The sequence below is a fragment of the Carcharodon carcharias genome, chromosome 14, assembly GCF_017639515.1.
Source record: "Carcharodon carcharias isolate sCarCar2 chromosome 14, sCarCar2.pri, whole genome shotgun sequence".
Taxonomy (NCBI): domain Eukaryota; kingdom Metazoa; phylum Chordata; class Chondrichthyes; order Lamniformes; family Lamnidae; genus Carcharodon; species Carcharodon carcharias.
The window spans coordinates 35,793,300-35,812,671 of NC_054480.1; the positions used below are offsets into that span (position 1 = coordinate 35,793,300).

General features: G+C 39.5%; 1 protein-coding gene across 1 annotated transcript in view; it reads left to right on the top strand.

Moving 5' to 3' along the window:
- LOC121287437 (tyrosine-protein kinase Srms-like) overlaps positions 1-19,017 on the top strand; it is a 58,627-nt gene extending 39,610 nt beyond the window's left edge. The window contains exons 5-8 of the mRNA XM_041205314.1: positions 620-778; positions 11,621-11,802; positions 15,267-15,423; positions 15,501-19,017. Of these exons, the coding sequence (XP_041061248.1) occupies positions 620-778; positions 11,621-11,802; positions 15,267-15,423; positions 15,501-15,706 (704 nt within the window). The 3' untranslated portion in view covers positions 15,707-19,017. The remainder of the gene's footprint in view (positions 1-619; positions 779-11,620; positions 11,803-15,266; positions 15,424-15,500) is intronic.
- The last annotated feature ends 355 nt before the right edge of the window (positions 19,018-19,372 follow it).

Consider the following 19,372-nt stretch of genomic DNA (forward strand, 5'->3'; position numbering starts at 1 on the left):
GCCAAATATTTGTAGTAGTGTCCCACATTGATTTCAGGGCCATAAGCTCATGTTGGTAAAACAGAAAAACTTGGCAAAATGTGGAATAAAACTGTATATTAAAATAAATAAAGATGTTTCAGAATGCATTTGTGGAATCAGATGGAATTCACAAGCCACTTGTGCTTTTTTCCTGCAGCTTTAAAATGTTTTCCAAACCTGAATTTGTCACAACATTGTAATAGACACTCAGTCAGCTGTAGGCCTTGCAGTGATCTTCACTTTTTTTTTAGCCAAATGTTGAAAGAGAATTAGTACTAGTTTCTGAAGGGTAAGAGCTTACCTGAATGCTTCCAAGACAGAAATGTGTTCAATGAGAGCGCAAGTCTGAGAATCAGACATAGGGTAGTGGTTTTTGTTTACCTCTGCTTCTGTGTAGTGAGATCCCATGAGAGCTCAGGATTACTGAATTTGCTATGTGGGTGTGCAGTCTTCATATTCTAATTCATGACCTATGGTTAGCAAACTGTTGCATCCAATTCATATAATGTATATATCACTCTTCACAGCACGAAGCATATTTTAACAATTAACAAAGGAAGTCAGTTAAAATATTGAATAAGACATTTTATTTACACAGATGATATGATCGAGGACGAGTTTGTTAAAGAAGTAAAAGCTATGAAGAATATCAAACATCCAAAGCTAATCCAGCTATATGCCATTTGTTCGATTGAGGAACCTATTTACATTGTCACAGAACTCATGACCAAAGGAAACTTACAAGAATACTTACGGGGTTAGTATTTGAAAAATGAAAAAAGACAGGAGAATTAGATTAAGTGGCTAGTTCTTTCAGGTAGCTGACACAGGCACAATGGTCTCTTTTTGTACTGTAAGATGATATATATGATTCTATGTGAACAGATTTTAAGTCAAATATTTCACTGCATGATAATGAAATTCTCTACCCTCCAAAGGAATAATGCCTTTTTTTTTAAAATTGGAAACTATATTTAAGAACAATTTTGGTTGGATGAAGTGGTTCATTGTGATTTAAGCTATTATTAATGACAATTTATATTGTATACGCAGAATTCATTTTAAAATTCTAATCGTCTGAGCCATAAAGTGCTTTTGTTTGTGATATATGTTTTCAAAGTATAGTTGAGCTGGCTAATAATGGGAGGAGAGAAACTTACTGAGTGAGATGGGTCTACAAAATTGACAATGGCCTGATTGATTGAATGAGTCATGAATGTGATTCAAAAATTGACTATACTTGGCTCCACCTCTGAATTTCATTCAGTTCCATAACAGGTGGAATTATAAAATAAAGGTATACATTGGCAGTAATGAATCTTGATTTTATGAATCCCCTATAGAAAATCTTTGTCTTTAGGAGACTACCAATTCTGTGGAATAAGGTCCCTCCGAGCTCTCTGCCAGATTAAGAATCTCTAAACTGGACATGCACAGCTAATCAATTAATTAGTACGCTTTATTGTCCTTACAGAAATTCGCTACAGGCACAATTGTTATGCATATTCAAAAAGAAAGGAAGAAAGAAATACATAGCAAAATAACAACCCATGTCGCTATAGTGCAGTGGCAACATCACAGTCAAAGAGAATAAAAAGAAAAAGATAAAAAAAAGAGCCATAGGTCTTCATGCTCCTTCCCCAGCATGGTACATCCAATAACTATGTCTAAATTGATGACTGTCCTGTTGACTACCTTCTGTACCAGGCATCGATGGTGTATTAAGGGGAATGGGCAGGAGGCAAATATGAGGTCTTAGGAAACTCTCCAATCCCACGCCATCACAGTTTGTCAGCAGACACTCGGCCAACCTTAATATCCTGCAATGTCTCTGCTCCCAGAAAACCTATAAAATTCTAACAGGATTAGACAGGGTAGATGCAGGAAGGATGTTCCCGATGGTGGGGGAGTCCACAAGGGTCACAGTCTGAGGATACGAGGTAGACCATTTAGTACTGAGATGAGGAGGAATTTCTCCACCCAGAGAGTGGTGAGCCTGTGGAATTCGCTACCACAGAAAGTAGTTGAGGCCAAAACATTGTATGTTTTCAAGGAGTTAGATATAGCTCTTGGGGCGAAAGGGATCAAAGGATATGGGGAGAAAGCAGGAGCAGGCTATTGAGTTGGATGATCAGCCATGATCATAATAAATGGCGGAGCAGGCTTGAAGGGCCGAATGGCCTACTCCTCCTATTTTCTATGTTTCTATGTAAAGCTCTAGGCCAAGGAGACCACCAGCTTTTGCTGGCCAATCTGCTCCTGTATAGATACATCTGCTGCAAAAGCCCCTTGTTGAGTGGCAATGGCTCCAAATCAACGTCACTCATCTCCTAGGCTGCATGCTCACAGGTCCGATGCTAGCTGAAGAACTGATCACGGAAAAGGGGTATTAGGGAGATGACAGATACATTCAGTGTCCCCGAGTTGATGCAGTTAACCCAAGCCAGGCCACTCGAGCACAACTGATCACTGCACCAGGGGTCCAACTCCCCATCCACACAGAGCTACTGTGTTGTTGGTTTCAGTTGCTTAATGGTTAATGCCAGAGAGAAAATTTCAAACTTCTATGTAGACAAAGATCTGTTACTGTTATGAAAGCAAAAGGGACAAAAATTATGATAGACTGAAATACTGAATGTAAAAGGGAACATTTTTGCCAGCAGGCAGCTGGCCACTTAAAGTGAATCAAGTATCCTGCCTGGTCTACCAGGCAACCTTGTTTAATAGGTTTGTGGAACATGAATGTGTTTCCACTGGCCATCTGCCAAGATTTCACTTGGGGGCGGCAGGGTATGGCAATGGGGGGAACCCACTTTCCAGTGTCTGAATTCCATTACAAGTGCTGTAGACTTTTATCAGCTTGCCCCAGGAAGGTAAATCTTATGGGGTTTGGAGTTGTAATTTCTGCCTGCATATCACATATAGTTCACACCAAAAATATTAGACAACGGGCAGACACAGCCTTTTTTTAAAAATCTACTGCCCACTGATCACCCGAGGCCTGCCTAATTTTATTTTCTGAGCACATAATTGGTACTGGTTTTCTAGAGGATGCCAAGTGCATTCATTGCCTACACCAGTTTGCTCTACCCCATGGATTTTTAGAGCCATGTTTCTGAGCTCTGCTAAATATACCAAGAATAGTAAATTATGATGTGCTGAGTACATTTCTATTTTCAGTTCTTGAATTCAATATCAGGCTTGAAAATTGGATATGAAAATCTCCTTAGTTCAGAATCTCAGCTGTTAATGGTCAAGAGAAGCTTGGTCGAAAGAGAGTGAGTTAACTCATTACGAGAATGGAGAATGTAGTGAATTTTAATACAGCTGGGAGATGGGACACTAGTGGGAAAATGCTCTCGATTAAGTTTGCCACAGAGCTAGTTTAATTTCCAGCCTTGTGGCTGACGATATTGCAACATGTTGTTACACCACAACTTTGCAGCTAAGTGATGGATTTCCGGCTTTACTTCCCCATTTAACAAGTTGAGGAAGAAACTCCAGTTCATTCCTGTCACTGAGACTTTGCAGGAAAACCATATTTTTGCAGTGATAAAATATTTGTTTTATATAATAATTCAATAAGCATGAATAAGGAAATTTGAACTGGCTTGTCCAACACAATGTTTACTTCCAATGTTGATAATATGGTGCTATGATTAGGGGTGCCTGGTGCTGATAGTATGTTTTCTATACCAGAGGTAGCCCGCTATGAACTGAAATCTACATCCTTACAGTATGAGGGGAATAGTGTAATAAGAGACTAACTACATCTATTGCATGAAGAACCACATGAGAATCCATCACCTTCTCCCATCTATTCCAGAAGGCAATAATATAACAATTTCAGGCATATATATAAGGATAAAACTACTAGTCAAATTTCTTTACATATGTCATTATACACAAAGCTACAGAGGTACATCAAGTAAATGCAATTCTAGACTTAAATAGCACAAACACTGTCATATAGCAAACCAAAAGCCATCTGAAATTATTGTACTCTTTTCAGTAGCTTTGACTGAGTCTTTGATGAACATTATATAGGAAATGACTTTACATGGATTCTCTCGTACTAAAAATCGTGGAATTGAATTGAAGTACATTTGAGTGTCTAAGGAAAAGATCCCTCATAGTCCATTTGCTTTTGACACCTGTCAGCAAATCCTGTCCAGCTCGCGTGTGTGTGTGTGTGTGTGTGTGTGTGTGAGAGAGAGAGAGATATATACTTAATGAACTTGGTGTACCAGACAGGTTTCTTACTTGAAACAGTTATTTTCAGAGGTCTAGAAGAGGCTCCATGCATGAACCAGATCCACAATTAGAAAGCTCCGTCCCTAAGATTACCCACGCTTAGGGCTGATTCGTCAGTACAATCTCATGATCCCTAAAACGGTAGGAAAGGTTTTACTTACAATCACTACATTCCTCCCCCTTTTAACATTTCTTATTTACAAGCATATCTTAATCCCTAATATATACATATATACACAGGTTATTCGATTATAGATTAAGTCTTTGAGGTGGTTTTCTTAATTTGGTTAGAGCAACATAGCTCCTGATTCTCCCACTGGATAGACATAATCAGGAACTGCAGCATCAGGGACATCTTTAGATAATGGCAGTTCAGGATTGTTTAATTCAACATGCATCAGGTATGTGTATTCTATGCCGATCTGACACCTCATAGATTAAAAGCTTGACATCAATTTCAGGTGGAATAACAGGTTGTTGGAGTGTCTCTCTACTTCTTAGATTATACACATGTTTTCCACTTCCACCTGGTATGACAAAGGTCCAGTTTCAGAGGCAATTATACCAGGAATCCATCTAGGTCTGGTGCAAAACTTTCACATGAAAACTGTCTCTCACACAGTAAATTTTTGAGCTTTGCTGTGAATATCGTGATCCACTTTATGAATACTCTGGTTCTTCTCTACCTTCCACTCTAAGTTTGGAAACACCAGACTCAACCTTATGCGAGGATGGCATTTCATCAGTAATTCAGATAGTGTTGAACCCGTAGTTGCATGGGGACTCATGCGATAGTTGAGAAGAATTTGTGAAATTCGTGTTTCTAATGTTCCTTCAGATAACTTCTTCATTCCTGTTTTAAACGTTTGTACTGCTCTATCTGCTAACCCATTAGATGAGGAATGATATGCTGCTGTTTTAATATGTTTAATACCTTTTAAACTCATGAATCTCTGGAATTCCATCCTGGTGAAAGCAGTGCCATTATCTGAAACAATGACTTCTGGTGGGCCATGTACACTAAAACATTGAAGCTGCCTTTCAATAATTGCACACGATGTCGGTGATCTCACTTCATATACATCCATCCACTTAGAAACGCATCACTGCTCAATAAAAATATGGTACCTAAAAATGGATCTACATAGCCTATTTGTAGTCTAACCCTGGTTTGACCAGGCCACTCCTACAGATGCAGTGGAGCTGAAATGGGCAATTTCTATTATTACTGACACTGGAGACAGTGCTTGACCATTTTTTTCTACATCACTGTCTATACTTGACCTGATATAACTTTGCGCAAGCATCTTCATCTTCGAAATGCCTGGATGCGCACTGTGAAGCTCTGTCATGAGTGGCTCTCTTTCTTGCAAAGGGACGATGACTTCCTTGCCACAACAAGATTCCATCTTGACAACTTAACTCTGTTTTGTGGGCATAGAATGGTTGTATCTCTTCTGAGACTGGTGCATTCAATGATCCTGGCAATACCTGATAAAATTGGATCCCTGTTTGTCCAATTTTTCATTAGCTTTGCACAGACCAGTGAGGAGCCCAGGAAATTCAACACAAGTACAATTTCTTGTGGCACTGGAGCATGCACAATGCTATCTGGCAATGGATGACAACTGAGGGTACCTGCATTTGCTGTATGCACACCCGGATGGTGCACACTCAGATAAAATCAAGGCCCATCGCTGAATTGTGGCAGAGGCTATCAGAGGACCTGCTTTATCTTCACTAAATAAACGCAGTAGTGGCTTGTGATCGGACAGTATAGTGAAATGTCAGCCATGCAACTATTGATGGAATTTCTTTACTCCAAATATTACTGATAAATCTTCTTTTTCAAGTTGTGAGTAGCCCTTCTCGGCTGCAGAGAGGGTTCTGGAGACATATCCTGTTGGCCTTTCGAAACCATCTTCTATCCTATGTGACAATACCACTCCCACACCATAGGGAGATGCATCACAGGTTAATATTCATTCTTTTGATGGGTCAAAATGTACTTGTTGACATGATGAGTATAATAGCTTCTTGACTTTTATGAAGTCGGCTTCTTGTTGTGCCTTCCATGACCATCTATGGTTCTTTCTCATTAGTGTAAAGGGGCTAACACTGTCGACAAATTTGGCAAGAAGCAACCGTAGTAATTTATCATGCCCAAAAAAGACTTGAGTTCAGTGTCACTGGTAGGAGAGGGCATCTCCTTGATTGCCCTGACTTTCTCCTCTACTGGATGCAACCCTTGGGTGTCCAGTTGATGACCCAAATAAGTGACTTCAGTCGATTGGAAAGTATACTTTCTTCAGTCACACACCAGCTTCCAAAAATTTCCTTAAATCCTCTTCTAGGTTGGCCAAATGTTCAGCTTCCATTGATCCTGTGATCAGGATGTCATCCAGGTACACTACAACTTGGGGAAGTCCTTATAGTAGGCTTTCCATGGTTCTTTGGAAAATTGCACAGGCAGATGATCCACCAAAGGGTAAGGGCATATATTGGTACAGGCCCTTGTGCGTGTTAATGGTTACTTTCCCTCTAGATGTGCTGTCCAGCTCTAGTTGTTGGTATGCATGGCTCATGTCCAGTTTGGTATAGAATTTTCCTCCAGCAAGCTTAGCGTATAAATTGTCAATCCTCTTAGGATATTTATCTAATTTAGCAGCCTTCTTCACAGTTAATTTGTAGTCTCTGCAAATACGAATAGTTTGATCTGGTTTTATCACAGGGGCACTGCCCATTCTGAAAACTGCACTGGCTGAATTATGCCTAAGTTCTCTAAGCGGTACAATTCTTCATCCACCTTCTCCTTTAGGGTGTAAGGTGCAGGTCTGGCCTTAAAGAACTGGGGTTTTGCTTCTGAGTCTACATATATTTTTTGCTTGTAGGCCTTTTATCTTTCCCAATTTGTCACAAAACATGCTGTCATGCTTCCTTAACAGCCCAGGAATTCCTTCTGTTCTAACTTGAAAAATTTGTGGCCAGTTGAGCTTAATTTCTTTTAATCAATTGCGGCCCAGAAGATTAGGTCCTTCACCTGTGTTATGCTCCAAGCTGAGGTTACCCCTGGCCAAGCCTAATCCCAGAATGGAACCCCAGTTTGATAGATCCTAACTTTAATTTGTTTGTTTAGATATGTGGAGAGTAACTACTGAACAGAGGCATAGGAATCAGCAGATGAACTTTTAACAAAAGAATAAAACATTTATTCAACAAGAAAAGATGAAACATATAATATTCCTTCACCCCACAACTATACTTTTACAGATGTATACAGATTTGTAAGGATAACACAAGTTACAAAAGCTATCTTATACTCTAATGTACATAGTAAGTACCCAGTCCATGTAAACCACTTGGCATCCTGTGGTCAGACACACCACACTTTGAAACCAATTGACAGATGCCACCTCAAACAGATGCTATGGATCTTTCCTCAACTGTCCCCAGAAGCTTGTCACACCGTGAACCAACCAGTCTCACTGAATTCCGCTCTTCACACAAGGGTTTCCAATCTCTACTCTTCAGGACCTCGCCTTGGAATCTTCTCCCAAACTGATGTTTTCTCTCAGACACCTTCCACAAGAGTTCACCTCCAGGGTTTTGAACTTTCTTTCTGACATTCATCTTCCCTGGGTCACCACATGCACTCAAACTGTCTTCCATGCACACTCTCTCACCAACTCAGCATTAACAGTACACCTTTGCTGCACATGCCCATAGCAAAGAATTACAGACCTTCTTTTGTCTCTTTGAACCTTCTTGTTTCTTGCAAGCTGTTCTCACTTTAAATCTGAAACTTGGAGCCTTTCTTTTTCTTCTCACTCTTAACTTCACGTAACAGGACATTTCCCCAGGTTCCTATCCTTCCTTTAACTAGAAGGTCATTTATGGACTATCTCTTCTTCCATTCCCCTGGACTTTTGGGGTTTTCTTTGCTTGGGACTTGCTATCTGTCCCCTTTTAAGCTGCTCTGCTTCATAGCTGCCTTCAAACCAACTGAATTCAAACAGCTTTCAAAACAAACTGCTGTCTTTCTTCTGTGTGTTTGTGTCTTTGGCAGGAACTGCTTATCTGGTCCCCCTGTTGCTAGGCAACAGCACTATTCTTACTACCATTGTGTATTTACTTTTACTTTATAGGGATCGTAAATGTCTCATTAGAAATGTAAGCAGCCTTTTAAAGTGAAACTAAAATTCCATTTGACCTTTCTTAACACACAGATACAGAAATACAAATCAAACTTAAACTTTAAAGGTAAAACTCATTCCTAACACCCACAAATACAAGTATAACTTAAGCTTACTATTTCCTAATGATCTGTTATAAAGGAAGCTGGGCTGTCTGTTGTCTATAGCACACAGGTACAGCGGCGATGCCTTTTACCTGTATTCCCTCTCCAATACATGTCTTCAGCTGAGCCGTTGTTTGCTTCGGATTCAGTGGCTGGGTACCTTCACTTAGGTATTTAAAGATGTGTTCTCCCACCACTGTGGTCGATGCTTCTGTGCCAACTTACATGATTAGAGGCTTCCCATTCCCTTGAAGGGTGAGAGTGATTGGTTCAGTTTTCACTGGTTTGACATTTTATAGGGGAATAGATATCAGTATCAACAGCTTCTGGTTCATTATTTTGTGCACTTCAATCATCTTGGTCTGCTGTCTGATTGGCTGTCTTGGTTTCGCCCTGCATTGCTTTATAACATACCCCTTTCTGCGACAGTAGTGGCATTCTGCCTCTTTAAATCTGCAGGTTTCCGGTACGTGGTTAGCCCATATTGGTAACAAACTAATTTCTGAATTGCTGGCAATATGCTTCCAGTATTCCTTTTTGTTTTTCGAGTGGTAGAGACTTTTCACCACTTTGCAGTTGGCTCCCTGATTTTCGTGACACACCCAGCGGTAGGTGCCCACTCCAACTGAAGAACGGCACCATGTTGCACACTCTGCAAAGTCTGTGATTCCCTCAGCACACTCCATTGTTAGAGCACTATTTCCATGATCAATATTAACTTCTGCAAGTAAACGGCACTGAATGGCATCATCTCGTATGCTACAAACCAAACGATCTCACAACATGTCATAGAGAGTATCTCTGAAGTTGCAGTGCTCAGTCAACTGTTTTAACTTCACGATAATACATTGAAATTGACTGATCCGGGGCCCTTACTCTGGAGTTGAACTTAAATCTTTGCATAATCACTGATGGCTTGAGGTCTACCAGCTTGTTAAAAGATTTGGAATTGGGCACGTTTGGGGCCGTCAGACTACAGATGAGGTTATACTTCTTGCTCCTGCAGACACTTAGAAGAATTGTTTTCTGCTTCTCCTCCACTGTTATTTAATTCGCCACAGAATAGAAACCTAGGCGCTCTATGTACTCTAGTCTTCCATGGATGAGTCATAATGGTCAATTCTGCCAAAGCGAGGCATGACTGGTGAGTATACTTTTCTTTCTCTCCTTAAGAATTGATGTACTCACATTCAGGAGGTGAGGTGCAACGCGGAGCTATTTACCCTGGTCGCCAATTGTAATGAATTTGGTGTACTGGACAGGTTTCTTACTTGAAACAGTTAACTTTATTTACAGAGCTCTTGAAGAAGCCACATGCTTGAACCAGGTCCACAACTAGAAAGTTCCATCCCTAAGATTACCCGTGCTTAGGACTGATTCGTCAGTACAATTATGTAATCCCTAAAGGCAGTAGGAAAGGTTTTACTTACAATCACTACATATACATATATATATATATATATATATACACACACATATTAAAATATATTTTAAACAAAATGCAACCTGAACTGTTAATAGGACAGATTTACCTTAGTAGTTCAGTCCATTTATATAATAATGAATATGTCTGTTAGTATGTTGCATACTCTAACACTTACCAGTAATTGAAATCACAGAGGTCATTTTATTTCTCCATCCCCCATCCCTATGCCTGATGAGAATGGGGCTTGTGTGGTGGATTAAAGTAGAGGCAGCGCCCACTAGCTTGACATTGCCAATATGGGGCACTATTTAACTACTAGGTTTTGGAATGTGCACCAAGCCCTTACCATAGGTGAAAGCCACATTACATTGCAGAAGTCAGTGTCTGACGATGTAAATGAATGGCTTGATACCTATTTTGAGCCCTCGGCCAAATTGATTAAGGACAAACAGAGTATGTGCAGGCCTTCTTCACCCAGGAACCTTCAGCGAAGGGTACATTTTTAAAACATTTAAACATTGTTGTACTGGTGCCAGGAGGAGCTGCATGTGAAAGTGCACCAGGCCCTAGCAGCTTGATGAAATGTAGTAGACCATATTCTTCATTCTAGGAATGGTAGCTACGACACAGTTCATTCAAAACAATTTTGTTTCCATTTGTAGCAAAATCACCTGCGACTTTATGAGAATATAAAAGTTTATAATCAGAATCAAGTTGTGACAAAATGGACAAAGCAGCTTAAATGTACTCTGGATTTTAAAAAATCATTAAAATTAGCAAATTTTGTGTCTTATTTTTAGGAAGTGCATTAGCTTCAGTGCAACTATCTTGAAAGCAACACCAGTTATCAAAAAGAACAGCATGCTTAAGCATTGCACTTACCATTTTTAAGTTTGTCTTTCATAAACCATTGAGAAATAACAGATTTAAATTTCTGTTTGAAATATCTCTCTAGTCACACACACACACACACACACACACACCACCACCCCCCCCCCCCCCCCCCCCCCCCCCCCGGCCCCCGGACACTTCACATGAATTGTTCTCTTTGAGGCAAGGGATCTTAGGGATTCTCACCCACTGGCAACGCAAATTCAGGTAAATGCTGCTTAAGATTTTTCCACCATTAAAATGAATGTTGACAATTTTTCTGACCATTGTCCAGCTGAATTTCTAACTTACATAGGAACATAGATAAGATTGGTAAAGACCATTTTGGTCTCTTCTGGCAGACCATAGAGTTCAACAACACAACACTACCTACCTATATCTTTCAATAGAATGTCTTGCCACATTCATGCCCAACTTTCTCTTAAAATCACTGATGTTATCAGCTTGATTGTTTGCTGTTTGAATGCCCTGTACAAAAGCAGCTTTGAGTGCTGTCAGAGGTCATGTGCAGCACAGCTTAAATGCCTTAACCCCCAACCTGGAAACTGAATTAACCCTTAAGATAGAATAGAGAAGATGGTGATGCCATCAGTCTTGATTGAATTCTAACTCAGTCCCAGGAGTGAGTGATTTTTATATTAACCTGTTGTGTTACCTAAGCTCTTGAGAGATGCTGCCTTTATAAATGAACTTACTTTTGTAGATATTATATTTTAGATTTTTGTTTCTAGGTGATGAAGGTGAAACATTAACAATGACTCACCATGTGTACATAGCTAGCCAGGTGGCTGATGGAATGGCTTATTTAGAACGTCAGAAATTTGTCCACCGGGATTTGGCTGCAAGAAACGTTCTGGTTGGAGAAGAGCTCATCTGCAAAGTTGCAGACTTTGGATTAGCAAGATTAATCCGGGTAAATGACAAACACTCCAATCCCGTCTCAAACTAGTTCTGAGAATCCTGTTTTTGTTAGCAACATCTGTTTCTAAGATGAAGTGTAAACACATGCTGAATATTACAGAACACAATATTGTCTGTTATGCATGGAATGGGATAGTGCTGAATGCTTCAGCTGTTTGTTCCAGCTAATGGTTATTCTCTATCATATAGAACTTGGGGCTTTGCGTTAAATCTTGTCCAAAGAATGTGATATTCCCTCAGTGTTGCATTGGAATGTCATTCTAGATTAATGTTGAAATCCTGGAGTGCATCATAGGCCCACAACCTGGATTTAGAAGAGAAAGTTCTGACAGTGAACCAAACAAACACTTTGCAAACAGTTGGGTAGTTTTTGTCTTCTGTCCGACAGCCAATCTGACATGCAGGCCCTCTCGTGCCTGCAGCTGTGTTTGTGTTCTCACTCCTGTTTCTAGGCACAAAGATTGGGGGCAAATCTGCACCCACAATGTGATTGGTTCAGGCCGGCAAAACGGAGGGAGCAGGGGCCAATGCACTTGCAGAGCAGAATGCTTGAGATTGCAGGTTTCATGAGGGAGGGATCAGCTGATTGGGCAGAAGATTTGCATGAGGGATTGTGGAGAACATTTCTGCTCCTCCTGGCACATAAGCAATCAGATGAAAAAACACATATTTGCTTGATCCAGCTGCTCCTATCTCCCTTTACCTGCTGCGTTTCCTAAGTTTTAGCAAGCCCTTAGGGTAGTTAGGGCACCTTAACCTCTATCTGAACTATGCTACCCCGATCTCTTGGAAGCCTGCATTAAATATTACAATGAAGAGGCCTGCCTCTCAAAATGGGGGACACCGATATGCCACACAGCGCACCACAACAAAAATGGCAGCAGGTATGTGTGCAGCTGATTTGAGATTATGATACACAATCTTAACTCTTTAATCTCAATTCTAACCTCGCCCATCATGGGGGCAGGAGTTAAAATTGCCCACAATTTATCAAAGGCAGGCATACGGAATTTTAAATACACAGCAGCCGACAAAGGGAAGACAGTCAATATGACAACTGAAAGCAGTTTGTTGATTCCAGTGAGTAATTATTCCGCAGCTGGTATATCCTTCAATTGGTTCAATATAGTTTAAATATAGCTGCATATTGTCATTTTTACAACAAAGAGGTCTCCCCTGCCTGGCATTTTTTCTAATTGTCACCTTTTTCATTCTTATATTCTCTGAAATAAACTTTTCTTTCCACTTATTGAAGCTGCTTCCAACTTCCCAAGAAATCTCCAAGCCTTCCGCGTACCCTAAGTCCAGTCAGGATGGTCAGTGAAGTACTTCTCTTTAACTCCATTTGCAGTTGTATATATGGACTTCCAAAAACGTTTGATAAAGTACCACATAACAGACTTGTTAACAAAATTGAAGCCCCATGGGATTAAATGGCCAATAACAACATGGATACAAAATTGGCTAAGGGATAGAGGACAGAGAATTGGGGTGAATGGCTGTTTTTTTCAGAGAGGAGGGAGTTCAGTACTAGGACCACTGCTGCTTTTGAGGCTATCTGACAACATTATCAATAGAAACAGACCTGTTTCTCCAGATGGCCTCATTATTAATGCTTGGCTTAGCTCCAGGGCTCATTAATGGCATCTGTTTACATAGGTTGCAGTGGCATGTTAGTTTTGATTGATTGACATCTTTATGGGGTTATAATAAATTATTCTTTCTTTATCTGTTTTCCAAAGTCTGTATGTTTATTTGGACAAGATTAAAAGGTGTGAAGTGGGGTTAGACTTCTGTTATTGAAACAATGTATGCTTCTGTCTGACGTAAGGTTGTAAAAGCAGTAGTTTCTTTTCAAAGAAGATTTCTGAATGGGTTGTTTCTTTTATGAGCATTTTAAGACTTGCCGTTTTATTATTTGGTTCATTGGTTCAGAACATAGTAAATATTTGGTGAAGAGGGTATGGAGAGTGGATGGGGGAGTGAAGAGTGAGGGCTAGAGGGCCTAACAGTCTGTAATGCAATTGGGACGATGTCCCAGAGAACCAAGTAGACCTTCTAACCTGCCAACCTCAACTTCCGTGATTATCCCCATCCCCAGCTCCCCAAATGAAAACAATACATGCAGGGTCATTAATATGGAGACAGTCTGGCAAATTGGGAAACTTCCTGTCTCAAGTTCCTCACCTCCTTAGCAAAAATCTGGCCCAATGAGTTAAAATAGGTGATGGTATAATGCGTCATCATTTCCCTAACACTCTGCCAAGCTGATATAGATCATGCATGTTGCATATAATACTGCTTACCCCATTGAACTCATCATTCCTTCACTCACAAGTTCAAGAGTGGTCGCGTGTACTTACCACAGGAACTACAGCATGACAGTATGTGGGAAGACAAGTAAGTGACTTCCTCAGCATTTTCTTGTTACTCAAAGAAATAAAAACACAACCAGCTTTTCCTTTCCCCTGCCCCCAACATTATTAGTGCCTAGAAGGATATTTGAGATGAGAAAAAATCCCTCCTGGATTGTTGGACCTTTACTGATAAAGGAACAGAACATGTACCTGCCCTCAGGGTCCATTCACGTGGAACTAAGAACATAAGAGCTAGGAGCAGGAGAAGATCAAATGGTACGTTGAGCCTGCTTTTCTATTCGATATGATCATGGTTGATGTTGGTCTTCAACTCCACTTTCCCTCCCTTGATTTCCTTTAATAAATCCTTTGATTTCCTGAGAGACCAAAAATCTGTCTATCTCAGCCTTAAATATATTCAGGGGTAGAGAATTCCAAAGATACACAACTCTTGAAGAAATTTCTCCCCATCTCAGTCCTAAATGATTGGCCCCCTATCCTGAAACTGTGCCCCTTCGATTTAGAATCCCCAGCCATGGGAAACAACATCTCAGCATTTACTCTGTCAAGTCCCTTCAGAATCTTGTTTCAATTAGATCAATCTAGTGAACCTTTACTGTTACGCCTCCAATGTAAGTATACTATTCCTTAAATATGGAGACCAGAACTGCACACACTACTCCATGTGTGGTCCCACCAAACGCCTGAACAATTGTGGCAAAACTTTGTTACTCTTGTACTACAATTCCCAGTAATACCATTTACCTTCCTAATTGCTTGCTGTATCTGCATGCTAACTTTTTGTGTTCCATGTATGAGTACACCCAAGTCTCTCTGAACATTAATATTTACAAGTTTCACCAAGTTTGAACCCCTTAAAAGTCCATTCAAGAGGGTAACTTGTACAGATCCATGCTGCCTGGCATGGAGCTCTACTCACTGGGAATCTATATCAGAAAATTGCAAGCACATGTCCAACAATTTTCCATTTGTTTACTTTAATATACACATCATTGCTAAATATTCATTGTATGAAAAATAAAATAGAAATGAATGTCATGTTTGTGGTTATAACAAATCCCTTGTTTTCATTGAACAGGATGAGGTATATCATGTCCGTGCTGGGACCAAAATACCTGTAAAGTGGACAGCACCAGAAGCTGCAAACTACCAGAGATATTCAGTAAAGTCAGATGTATGGTCTTTTGGTGTTCTTCTATATGAAATAGTGACTTATGGCAAAGAACCTTACGAGCGTAAGTACATTAAAAATTCTAAGGCATTTGGCAATCAGGACCTTGCATTGTGTTTATAATTTAATTTTATTTTGCAGGAATGACAAACAAGGAAGTCATGGATCAAGTAAACCATGGGTATAGAATGCCTTGTCCGAAAAACTGTGCTCAAGACATGTATGGAATAATGCTTAGGTGCTGGAACGAGTCAGAGGAAAACCGACCGTCGTTTAGTACTCTGTTGGATGAACTTAATTCATTGTACACTACATATTATTACAAAAACCAACATGAAGCTCAGTGAAGACACAATAAATGCTGCTGCTACTAGTGCAATGCCAGATGGAACTGCATATGAATCAACTCTTAAAACAATACTTTGCAACAATGGAATTTTTAAAAAATTTTGTTGCAATAGTACATTTGACAGTGAAATAATTGCATCAAATTACAGTTGGCAAAATTGGGGTGGAAGCTTATAATAGTGGTATGATATTCCTCTGTGCCCTATCCATCAAGAGTGTTAAAAATAAATGAGAAGGTGCCTACTTTAGGATACAGAGAAGGAATGTCATATAAATGCATTAAGTGCTTGATCAATAGAAGCAAGAGTAAGTTTTGCCTATTGTTAGTAAATATTATTAAGCACTGAAAGGAAAGTAATTGAACAGCCAAAGAATATAAAAATACAGCAAATCTTACATCTACAATCTAAGATTTGTTTAAGGGGAATACAGGTTTAACCAATATCAATAATTGCATTGGAAATACGTTAACGATCTGTTTCAGACTGCAGCTATTCTGGTACCATAAAACATTTGTGGCTTTCATGTGTCATGTCTAGTTCCTTAAAGTTATATTAGGTTAGAAATTACTCTTGGCAACATTAATGAGCAAACTATTTTTGTGATTTTCCTTTGTCTATTATCGTAACACAGATGGTACTCCGGTAAAAGAAACGGATCAGCACTTCTGCTCAAGTAGAGGACAGGAGAATGTCATACAAGCCGTAACTTCTTGGCAATTGTCCGTTTTGACAGACTGAAGATATTTTTATTTCTAAAACTGAATATAGCAATATTGTTCAAAGCATTTAAAAAGCCTTAGTTCCTGAGTTTGCCAGCAATTTAAACAACAAAGGGCAGATCCCATGGATGTGTAACATTTTAGGACCTACTAAGAAAAAAAAGCATAAGACTTGTAGACAATTTCAAAAAAAGAAAATTGAGAATCCATGAAAAAAAACATTTTTGTACTGCATTGTTTTTCTTTTGAATGTATTTGCTGACTTATAACTGTTGGCCAAGAAAATGTTCCTTCAACATATTTTTGAATAAGTCACTGCTCCCTGATTGGTCAGCTACCTTTGAATGCTGGTTCAGTGTTCACTAATCAGATGTGAACAAGGCTAGTCCACCAAAAAAGCTCAGGCCTCTCACTGCAAACATCAGGTGATCACTACACACATGGTGTACCTAGTACCCATCAGAAGTGAAAATTAGACTAGATATTATGATATTTCTACCCTCTACCATTTGCACCTCCCAGACCGTCACAGAGATGGTGTGGATTTTAACACAAATCACTCCTACTACCTACTCCTATGGCACTTTCCTCTCCTTTAAGCATCTTGCCTTATTTCACTTCTCTTGCCTCTCATTTAATATCCTTGCTCTCCACCGCCCATCCAAGTGCCAAAGTTTGTTTTGAGTTGCCGGCAGGGAGTCTTACTCAAGATAAGTGGGTGTTACAAAATTTTGGCCTTGTCTCAGATCTGTTTTCCTGCTGGTACTCCAGGATCATTAAACTCACCCTAATGATTCATTCGAAACATGAAGAGAAAACAATTTATCCCTCTCCCAGCCCGTCCCATCAGCCTCTGCAAACCATTCTCACGTTAAAATGAACTCATTAGTAAACAGTAACCTTGAAAAAGAATTTAATTTGCTTGTTATGATTTAATAGTGAATCAATTGTATGGTTAAAGGAAAACAGTTTAGAAATTATTGTTGGCTATATTAGTGGGAAAGCATTTAATACATCTGTATGAAATTTCTCAATTTGCTGTTTTAACAAAGTTATTAGCCCATTTATTTTAAAACGTATCAGGTTTCATGAGATCTGGGATCCTTGGTTGACATTAGTTAAAAATAAAGAGAAACGTGGGGTAATTTTAATTCCCATAAATGGGAAGGGTCAAGAGATACTATTTTTAAACTTTCAAACGTTTCCAGTTTTAACAGAGATGGGATGAAAGTGAGCGGTGGGGCATGGGCAACTAATCTGCTCTCAGCAGGCCTGCTGGTTGGTAATAGATTTTAAGGATACTGCATGCCTCCATTTTAACGTTTTTTTTAACTAATGTCAACCAAGGTGCCCAGATCTCATGAAACCTGACAGGCAAAAGGAGGCAAGAAGGAGTGTAACCAATAGGTAAGTCCCCCTACAGCAGTGCTTGTGGGCCAGGTGGAGCAGGAGTGTTTCTCCCAGCACCCCGCAAAGCCTAACAGCTTCCACCACCATGGTCACTAACGCCCCCTGACTGCCATCTTACCCTCAACCTCCATCTTGCTCCCCCTCCTACCACCATCTTGCTCCCCTGCAATCTCTGCCTCCTCCTTACCACTACTATCTCCTACCAATTGCAAGCTCCCATCTGCTGTCTGAATGGATGTGCCCTTGTGCTGTAGGCATTGCCACCTGACAGGCAGCCAGCCAATCAATCATGATGGCTTTTGCATGAAGAACTAAAAGAAAAAATGTAACAGATATCCTGCAATAAAAAACTACAGGATTTCCGGGTTTCCCATCAATAACTTCATTGTTCCTGCTCCAAACGCACAGCCCACTAAATATTAAGCCAATGTTTGTTAAAATAGCAGACAGAATTATTTTAAAAATATGATAATCTCCCACTCCTAATATCACCAACAAAATTTTAATGTTCAAATTTTTTAATAATTTTAAAATGTGGAATACAACAGGTTTGAAATTCTTCTGCCTGCTCAATTATAAACTTATGAACAAAGAACCTTATCTTTGGAGTATTACAAGCCCACTACAGTCACCAATAGAGGTCTTTACTCAAGTGTAGTTTTCATAATTCCTGTAGTTTTCATATTTCCTGTAGTTTTCATATTTTGTTTAATTTGCCAGTATATTCTGCTTTTGATATATCTGAGAATAAATATGTAAGTGAAAGCCCCTTACCTGCTAATGTCTGCCTTAGACACTTGATGATCTGATTTTTTTTAATTGCAGTCAGTACCACTTACATTTACCACAGGGTTGAAGTCATTATGTTCGGTACTGATCTTTAACAGCGTCCTCCACTTTGTAATAATGTCAGTCATTGAGCTATGTTGCTCATGGAGAATGAGCCATGATGGGCAATAATAATGGGTAAAAAGGTACAAGCAAAATATGACCTTGCAAACTGTGAGGAAACCACTTTTTAAAAATCGATAGTGCCATCTAACAATTCATACTCTTCAATTTCCCATAGGCAAATAATATCTTTGATGCTGGTAGTCTGCTAAGTTTTATGGTTGGTGGAACTAAAAGTAGATTATGTATGTTGTCAGTGTCGGACAGCAAAAAAACTTCCAAATCTTGCTTCACATTTGTTTTGCACTAGCAACAGTAACACTGCATTTGGTGCAATTTTTTTTTGAATTAAGTGTTCCTAAATTGTGAACAGTACAATATTTTAAAAAATGATATATTAGCTGCAAAACTCATTCCTTGGAACTCATGACTAATGCAAAGTTTTCAGATTAAAATTCAGTAATTTCAAAATTGCAGTGCATTAATAATTGACCAGCCAGTCTGGCTTATTATTAAGACCTGAAAGGGACTTGGGTAAGTGGTATGTGTCCCAATGAGCTTTAATATGTATTCTATATTGGACAAGCAAAGACTCTAGCAGCACAAGTTTTTCAGTAACTTGGTTTTCACACTCTTAAACATG